Here is a 10,460-nt window from a genome sequence, read left to right on the forward strand (position 1 = left end):
TATGGTTGTTGCGAGATTTACCTAACCTACATACCTAACCCGTACATAAATTAATTACTGCAAATAACATAAAATAATATAAAGTTTTTTCTTAAGAAACATTTGATAACTATCTCAACATTATAAAGATTTTGCATGTGAAATTTAAAAATTTTCTGATGCATAGGCAACATGTGAAAATAAAAAACAAAGACATGAGAAAACATTGCTTTATAAACCTTAAGACTTAATAAAAAAGATATTTTGCTTATGAAAGCATTGTAATGTTTACTGATAATCTGCCAAATTTCGTTAAAATCGCTTACTAATTTAAAAGTTATAGCATGAGAACTATAACGAGGACAAAATGGTTACAAGGTCCGTCCCAGGAACTGAGCCTGTGCTGAAAGAGTTAAGACAATAAAACTGACATGGCTGTCTTAACTTCTTACTGATAAACCTTCGATAGGAACTAAAACAATCAAATTTAAAAAATCAAACTCAGAATTTTCAATGTTGATTGTCACAGTTGAAACACTGACCCCTTTTTGATTACACATATACAGGCCTAAGGCTAACTTTAGACAGACATGACCAATCGAGGTTAGTAAATAGGGAAAGTAGGAAAATCCACAAATTAAACAGAACAAAATAATGACAACTGCAAACAAAATTTTATTAAAGTTTTGACCAGTATGAAACATAATAACATTCAATAAAATAAGAGTAGCTTTGTCTCTCTCCATATCAATACAAACTATGAGTATGAAAGACAATACGTATCAGTATCAGCAGTGTGCGAGTGTGTACATGTGCAGAGCTATGGAATTGAGTACATATCACATGAATACATGTGTAAGAGTTCCGATGCAAGTCTAATCTTACTACAGACTATACTTTATTGTACTTAGCGGGCAAACCAAGTGGGTCTGAATGAAAACATTGAACATGATTGGCCAAGATCACTGTTCTGTTTAAAAGTTTTACAGGCCATTGACTATTTATTTCCTTAAGATACTATGTTACATTAGTATGGTTTGGGCTTATTTTTTCCAATGTAACAAAAGTTTCCAAGAAATAAGGTGTCAGAAATTAATTGAATAAAGATGCAAAATTGCCAACTAAACATTTATTATACTTTTTGGAAATAAATAAAATAAATAAAAACATCAAAATTCTTGTAATTTGGGTCTTTTTTTTTATTTTATTATTATTATTATTACAACCTCTGAGACAGGTCAGGTTGTCAAAAGAACAGCCTAGAAATTTCCCTTAAATCGAGCCCTGATATGTATGGCAACAACAACAATATATATACATATAAACATTATTTCTAACTATTAGTTTATCTGCCAAAGCAGGCAAACCCACATACTCCTATTAAATGAAAAAGAGCAGCAAGGCACTGATTCATAATTTATTATCTTACTGAAATTGATGCATGCCTATAAGTTATTGAACAAACACATAGCCATGTTCAGGTTGAGAAATTCATTCACTCAATCACAATAACAAACTACATATGTATCAGATACATACTTAAACAAACTAAAGTGGAAGTTAGACTTATCATGGAGTCTTTAGTTTTATTTTATTTTCATAACATATACGTAGTACACAAAAAACCATAAAACTGATCAAAATAAACTAATGGTTTTGAGTTGCTTTCAAGTTCAGATGTAGTGTAACCAAATTCTACATTAGGTGACAACAATCAAGAAAGTGTTTTATTTTTCAAATATTTTAGGATAAAATTTTTACAGCATGATAAAAAAAAATATATTTAACTGCTTATAGATGGGTACTACTTTGATTAAACAATATAAAAGATGTGCCCATAAGAGACCAAAAATATATTTTATGTCCTTGCCCTTTCACAATTTATGAATGTCACTCTTTAAATACTTGTATCTTAACTGCACAATAATATACACTGAAACAAATTATCCACATTTCTCACAACTTGCTGAGCTTATTGAAATCAATCTGATTGAAAGCATATTTTATCATAAACTTTCTTTAACAAATTAGTCAACAGTAAATTTAGACATGTTACAACATACCACTACATGTATCAATGTTGTTTAACAAAAATAAGCATGCAACCTAAAAGAAACACCTGAAGTACCCTAATACCCATTTTCATTCAGTAAGAAAACTGCTTGTTATTATTATTCTCTACTTTTTACTACCAGGTTAGTTTTACTTCCTTTCTATTACATTACCATAAAAATCTAACTTCGTAACTATTTTTGTTTTTCAATTCAAGATAAACATCTAAATCATAAAACTACCATGACAAGAGTTAGCACGAAGAATAATCAAAAATCTACACCATAAAACTGGTAATAACTGCTATTAAGAAGACTGGTTTTGACCACATGAAAGTCATACAGCTCAGAATACTCTAAATAATCCAACTTAAACAAAGCTTCCAGTGTTTGTTAAATTACTGATCACATCTCCAAAATGCATATGAATGGTTAAGAAGTTCAACTTTTTATCTGTATATTTCAACTTAAACACGCTTTTATGAAATCACTAGTAAATGAGATGTGCAAAAATTTATTTTCATTATGCTAAACAGATTTTAAGTGTTTTAATAATAAAATTAAAACTTGAAACTATAAATATCCATAGCTTAATTGGGAAAAAGCACAAAAATAGATACATACATATATACAAGCTCTCATGCAGTATAATAATCCAAAAAATATCCCAAACTGTAATCTTTTTTTAACATGCGTCGTTTGGGGGGAGGGTGTCTTTTTACTATGGGGTTGTTGATTACCAAAATTTTTCCAATGCGGAAACTGATAAAAATTGTATATTTAGACATTTCTTGAAAAAAGAAACTCACACAACTTTTTTTTACGAAAAATTGAATAAATATTTCAAAATTTATGGTATTTTGTTTCCAAGTGAATGTGCATAGTAAAGCACATAGGCATATTAATACAATTACTATGGAATAGTAGCTGTTTTGACTCTTCTTTTGCTGTGACCACAGTCAAAAAACTAATGACAACAGTTGATCATCTCTTGGGAAATCGTCATTGCAAACATTGTCTTTATGCTTCACTTTGAGCTCACAGACTGCATTTTTAATTTTTAGGTGTAATGGTTGAGTTTGATTCAGACACAATTAACATTAATGTGTCTCTGTAAGGTTACTGTATTCTCCTGGAAGAAGTAAAGTCAAGAATACCATTTTTTTATTATCCCACTGTCAGGGCTGTGATATATTGGTGAATTTTCATATCGGATGGTGTATGAAATCAAGCAGAATATGTAGTTTGCAGTTTTTCAAGCATTCTTCCAGGGCCCATTTTATTCCACTTATCCTCATAACCTTGGTTCTTATGACACATGTTAAAAACAGTGATGATGGAATGTATATGGAATTCACAAATTTTTCTGATGAAGAAGAGTTGGTGAAGATGGTTGGAAAAAGCTGACCATCATATGATAATAAATTTATAAAATTAGTTACAGACCAAATAAGCTTGTCTTATGGGTTATTCAAACTGAAAAATTCTTTATTGTACAAACTTGAAATCATCACTGCTGATGCATTACTCAAACCCTTTGATGAACCTGAATAATGTGAGTGTTAATCATAACATATAACTTTAGTTTTAATCACATGAATTTGTACATGCTACAGGAGAATGTCCATGTGTTGCTTCATAGTTTAGTTAATAAACTAATATTTCTAATATGTAAAGAAATAAATAATTGCAGAACATTTCTCTGAACAGCACACTCTTTGAATGTTTTAATACCAAAAGACAGGAAAGCAATTACAACCTACTAAGTCTTAGTAACTAAGATATTCTGCTGTTAATACTTTAATTGAAAGCTCAACCAACTGCACATGTGGATGTAAAACAAATTTAACTGTAATAACACTAATGCACATAAAAATAAAACAAGTACTTCCACTTGATAAATATAAATTTTACCCAAATAATTATTCAAAATACAGTGTTTAAGCAGTTTTCCAAATGAAAATCTACCAATTTAAATTTTGTATACAAGTTCTCAAAACTAACTATCAATTTATAAACAATTTAGTTGTTTAAACTCAACTCATAATTTCAAGCACTTATTACAAGCAGGTGAAACTAAAAGAAATTTTAAAGCCTGTCCAACTTTCACTGGTCAGACAAAACTGGACCTGTAGACAATAACCTACTTGTCCATCTTCTCTACTATAATTCTGTCCAAATAATATTCATATTTGAAGTATAATGAATTACAATTGTATGTAATGGGCTTTTTTTTTTCTAGGATTTCTAACACTATCAATTAACTAAATTTAAGACCTCATTAAAACTAAGCTAAAGACAAATTTAAGACATGTATTTATGCTACTTATTCGATCACATAATACTGCAAGAGGATTATTGATGAAAATTGCATCATCATTGATAATCCACTCACTTATTATGTAATTTTTGCTTCAACTTCATCAAGCAGGAAATGTATTAAGCACAGCTGTTTGCATTGAACTAGTGCACACACACCTTGCAATAGGCTTTGTACTTGCTGTGTTGGACCAACCAATGGCTGTATCGACTGTCTTCCAGCCAGTTCTCTATGAACGCACACTTTCCCATGAATGTATTAACCCTTCAACATAAACAATGATTCACACACTGTGGTAAGCGTACTTAAAGTCCCAGGCTTAATGCAAGCAGACTGTAACCACAGTAAGTCTAGTCCCACCATTTGCATTAGCAGCACTGCGCAATTCTATCAAGACAAGCCAAACTCGATTTTGTGCTCCTGGTCCGGATAATAGGCCTTGATAAATTCAACTTAGTGCTCCCAGTTTCATGTAGGCCTAGATAGAATGAATGCAAAGTACTGTAATGCCATTAAGCATAAGTACAAATGGAACAAAACTAAGTTACAAAAAAGATATGGCATCAATACTCACAGAAATTAAAATCCTTTTTAAGACCTCATAAGCCAAAACCTATGAATTTAAGACTTTTTTAAGGCCTTAAAAAATACAAGATCAATTTAATAATTTTTAAGGACTGCTAGGAACCCTGTTTTTATTAAATTTATTCCAAATTTACTTATATATAGTGTAAAACATCTTGCCAAATATTTAAAGAATTAATTTTTGTATTTTTGTGTCCAGCCATACATCACTAACAACTTGAGCAAGTTTTATGGTGAATATAATTAGATGGGGGTTTATATATTTCATGGACATGCCGAGTTCAAATCTAAAAACTGACCAAGTAAATAACAACTTTTATATTCAAATCATGATTAACAGAAGTTCTAAGATATTTTTTTTATATTTGACTACTCCTGCCAGGTGTTATAAGTCAAAGTTTTATCTATATTCTTTAAAATACTTTCTGGTTGGTTATTTTAATAGGCATATAATCTCAGTGTACTTTATTTCAAGCAGTCACTGGAAAAAATTTAGAATAGGATGGGAAAAAAGCAAATTCAAGTAAAATACTCATTCATGAAATTTTGATACTTGATTTTTTTAAAGCTAGAAAAACGATACTGTTACCTATCTTTATCAAATTTAGTGATCTTGTTAAAATAAAAAATAACCCTCATTGTAATTCTATATTTCACTTTCTGGTATTTATTCCTTGTGAAATTATCAGCTAATTGGACTAATTTTAAATGTAGTTTCAACTGATAAAAATTTTATATTCAACAAAATAATGGCATATCCTGTGACAAATGTATGTAACATACATAGTGCAAATCAAATTTTATGCTCTAGTAGCTTTCACTTGCAACATTCACAAAACAGTAACCAAGTTAACCCTACAACAGGTCATTAAAATTTTCTTGATGCTGGGAAGGGTTACTGATAATCCTTGTCTCAGTATTTCTTTCTTTGACACTCTCATCTTCACTCTTTTTTATCAGTGGGTCGGGGTGTGTGGTTAAAATGCCATAGAAAATATTCAGATTTAATCAATTACAACAAAAACATTAAAGTATTTTATTCATATTTTACACATGTACTGAAAATGTTACCTTTTTTAGAACAATACAGCTGTTTTGGCCTCCTAATAAAGTGAGAGAAGAACTTGCTACAAGATTCACAGCTGAACTGTTTAAATCTTCTCTGAACACGAGAGTAGAATTTAACATGTCCACAAATTGCACAAGTTATAGTTCCTGGTTGACCAAACTGGATGTTTCCTGAAAAATGCACGTATATTATCATTACAGAAAGAATGAAAACCAAAAATTATAGAAAAAAAAGTTTATGTGTACACATCAAATTAGTTAAAAAAATTAAGTTGTTTTCAAATCTTACAATTCAATAGCTAACCCTTTCAGATATCCCTGTTCAAACAATACCAAAGGCTAGACTATGACTTTTATCTTGGTGCTTAACTTAATTGACTGATCACCTATAAGCACTGATTAGATCAATTAGTGTCATGTAAAATAACCAACTAATCAACAATATGATAAAATTGATTAATATAAAAAAAATAATCAACTAATCAACAATATGATAAAATTGATTAATATAAAAAAAATAATCAACTAATCAAAATTAGTGTTTCTTTTTACTACCTTTTCAATTATTCCAACTATTCAGTAATCAGATTACTACCATTATTATTTTTTGATTACTTCAAGTTTGTTCAGCTTAATAGATTAGTGTCAACTCATGAAAATAACCAATCAAACAAAATTAGGGTCTCCAATCTGATTATTTGAAGTATCCAAGTAATTGAAATACTGGCGTTATGTCTGGAAAAGATCAATTTTTGTAGGTTGCAGCAGAATTTGATTAAATATACATACTGGAAGATCTTTAAGTGATTTGGTTTATTAATGACAGGGCAAGAATGACCTCATGGGTAATTAAGAGTTTAGAATGCTGTAGAAATGGTAAGTAGTTTGGTGAAGCTTGTTAAGAAGACATGGGGTAAGAAATACCAAATTATAGATTACACTTGAGTATTTTAGAGTTAGGCACTGCTGAGCAGCTCTTTCAGTTCCTTTGCAGATCAACTAGAGACAGCAACTCTTGTGAAGCAAATAGGATTAAATAACTGATTACATTGTACATGTGATAATTAATAAATGCCTAAGTAATATGGTATGTGTTTAGTAGCTATGAGTAAAGCTAACACATATTGAAACTTGATACATTTTGCAATTCTCCATATGCCCTTTATGGCCATTATCATGCTGAAAAGATTGCAGACAAACTACCAAAATGACATAGGTTTATAGTTTATGTTTTGTTTTTTTTGACAATACCAACAGCTGATGGACATGCAACCAAATCAGCTGATATCAACAACAATGGCAGTATTAACTATTAGTACATGTAAAGTACGTTAAGTTACTGAAACAAATTAAACTTCAACCTATAGGTGTTTTTTTTCTGGTTGCATTTACAACAAAAATTCACAAACAGTATTTAATTGGTGCACTTAGTTCAGAAAATGAATAAAATAATAATAGCCATAAAAAAGTTTGAAAAAAACTGAATTAGTGCTTCTAGAAACACTTCTTAGATGTGAACATAATTATTAACTTCACTATAAAAGCCTGCATAAAGTTATTCAATATATTTTACAAAATTCAGCATAACAGCTTTTCCACCTCAGAGAAAAAAGATGCCTATTACCTTCAAAACAAATATGCTCATAAGCAAAGAAAATCAAGATGGAAAAAAGAAATTGATATGGTACATATAAAGTTTAAATTATTTATTTATTCAAATTATGAAAAACAACATCAGAATTATAATCACGTGTTTAGTGTAGAAAGTCTGTGTGTGGAAGTTTCTTCACAAAAAGCAACATTTCTGCTTTATCACACATCAGCTTATTCCTCTTCTCCTCCACAACATGCAAGGCAGCATTGAACAACCATTCACTGTCAATGCTACTGCAGGAAGCAGAAAAAACTTCCATGCAGCTTCAGCCAGTGCCAAAGTAGAAAAATGGCCTTTATTGCTCTCCCAATATTGGATTTTTTTGAGTGCTTCTTGGGCTTGCTCAGGTAACAGTTTCTGAAGCACAACATTGATGTTCATTCAGGTTCTACCCTACTGGTACTTTTTCAAATATTGCATAATACATCAAACAAAGCATTGTTGTGTATACTGTGTCAGTGTTTTGCTTCCCAATTGTGATGTGAAAAATATATAAAAAAATAATCTTATTATTGAAGAGTTGCCTTAAGTTAACATCCAAGTGTTTATTAACTACTAAAACAACAAAAATAGTAGATAGCCGACAATGTAAGTTGTCCTTATATCAGAGTCAAGCCAATCGCCTACTGGTGTATCTCTAGTAAAAAACTCAAAGGCAGTATGAATCTTGCATTATTTTCTTTGTTGTTTGTCTATGGAAAGTATTGGACAGTCATGAACTAGCAAAATGTTAGGATTTCACTACACACGATATTATACATTATTTTTCAGTAGCTTGATATTTTCATTGCCACACCACCACTTGCAAAGATTTTCTGATCTATCTATTTTTATTAGCTTAAACATTTATGGGATACACGTATCTGTAAATACTAATATGTTAAAACATTATCATCACAGTGAATTTATGGTGATTTATTCAAAATTAATATGTTTTACAACTAGAAGTGTTTTGTGAATGATTAAATATGAGTGCATAAATCTATTTTTGTGACAATATGAATAAGAGAACTGGCATTCCCAAACAGAAAGTAAATGTCAGATGAATTTTTCACCAGGAGAATTATTACTGCAGAATACAAGTTAGATTATTCAACAATTATATTGAAGTTAAAACGTGCCCAAACTATATATATATATATCTGTAGGAATTAAATAGACTCTCTTCTTAGTGATATACATATTTTTACCCACTTGCTACAGATCACGGGTGAAAGGCCATGTCATCTCGTTTGTTGACTCGCATTCAAAATATTATTGAACTACAATTTCATGAATTTATGTCAATAAGTTTGGTATCAAACTACAGATTATAATTAAAATTTTAGTACTATATATTACTCAATTTCTTAATTTAAAAGCAAACATTAAAAACACACATAGACATTGATTTTTGTGTGTCACATGGTATGTTGAATGCAGCACTGGTTCAAATTATTAAGTCATCAAGAAATTAATGTTGCATTTTGGAATGCTTTCATTACCCCCCCCCCCAAAAAAAACTTACATCATGTATAATAGTTAAATGAACTGCCTAAACCTCATGTTAGTGTTGCCTATATGATGTGTAAAGTTTATTATACTCTAATCCCTTATAGTGATGGAACATGATGAGACACACATTCGGCACGTAATGTTGTTTGAATACAAGAAGGGAAACAACGCCTCTATAGCCACAAAGAATACCAAAGAAGTTTATGGAAATGTTTTGAACGTTCGTAAGTGTCAACGATAGTTCAGCAAATTTCATTCAGGTGACTTTAGCCTTAAAAACTGTGAAGTCAGGGGCCGACATGTTGGAATTGATATTGATGCTCTTAAGACGCTTGTTGAGTCTAACCCAAGGCAACACACTAATGAAATGGCCCTGAAATTGCATGTCTCTTATGAAACAATACGTAAACATCTAAGGAATATGAGAAAACTCTTTAAAGAAGGTGTTTGGATGACTCATGAACTCTCCAATGATCATCGTTTCCAACGTGTGAATGTTGCTTAGTCTCTTCTGGTGTATAATGCCCATGAACCACTTTTGGACAGAATTGTCACCAGTGATGAAAAATGAATTCTCTATGCGAATATTAAAAGCCAAAAAACAATGGCTCAGTCCTAGACAAAAACCACTTCCAACTCCAAAACCTGGACTCCATCCATAGAAAGTGATGCTTAGCATTTGGTGGGACATGAAAGGAGTAATTCATTTCGAACTCCTCAATCCACAGTGAGGATCTCAATGCAGAGATCTATAGTCAGCAACTGAAAAGTTTTAATCAAGCCCTGTCGTACGTTTGACGCAATACAAGATTATAGAGTTGAGTTGGGAAGTTCTCTCCCACCCACCATATTCTCCACATATGGCACCATCAGATTACCACCTTTTTTGTTTGCTGTTAATGGGAAAACGCATGAAAATATGGAAGGTGTTAAAGAAGACATCAACATGTTTTTTTGCTTCAAAGCCAAGGGATTTCTTTAATCAGGGCATTAACAACCTGATTATAAGATGGAAAAGCATCATCAACAAGAATGGAGACTATCTCATTTAATTAATGTTTTGATATATAAATTGTTCAGGGTTTTTTCATCCAAATAAGCAAAATTAATTTCTTGACGACCTAATAGATGTTTGTGAAGTCAAAAATACTAAGTCTATAGTTTTGAACGAATTATAAACTCAAATTACCGATATTGACAAGCTAGAATATAAAATAACAGCCTTTTATCTTCTCAATTTGCTAAGATATTGCTCATGTAATAAATCAAACACAGTGGCACCCCCACACCTTTTTCCATTTTTGGAAAT

The 10,460-nt window shown here is 30.9% G+C and overlaps 1 protein-coding gene across 5 annotated transcripts in view; it reads right to left on the bottom strand.

The window, feature by feature from the left end:
• The window catches only part of LOC106457262, a 126,869-nt gene that overhangs the window by 102,998 nt on the left and 13,411 nt on the right, over positions 1 to 10,460 (bottom strand). For all 5 annotated transcript variants that reach the window (XR_002610154.1, XM_022383337.1, XM_022383327.1 and 2 more), the window contains exon 3: positions 6,007 to 6,174. Coding sequence is in view for 4 of the 5 variants with exons in the window: in XM_022383337.1 (XP_022239045.1) it covers positions 6,007 to 6,174 (168 nt within the window). In the remaining variant the exon portion in view is untranslated. The remainder of the gene's footprint in view (positions 1 to 6,006; positions 6,175 to 10,460) is intronic.

The sequence above is a fragment of the Limulus polyphemus genome, unplaced genomic scaffold, assembly GCF_000517525.1.
Source record: "Limulus polyphemus unplaced genomic scaffold, Limulus_polyphemus-2.1.2 Scaffold15, whole genome shotgun sequence".
Taxonomy (NCBI): Eukaryota; Metazoa; Arthropoda; class Merostomata; order Xiphosura; family Limulidae; genus Limulus; species Limulus polyphemus.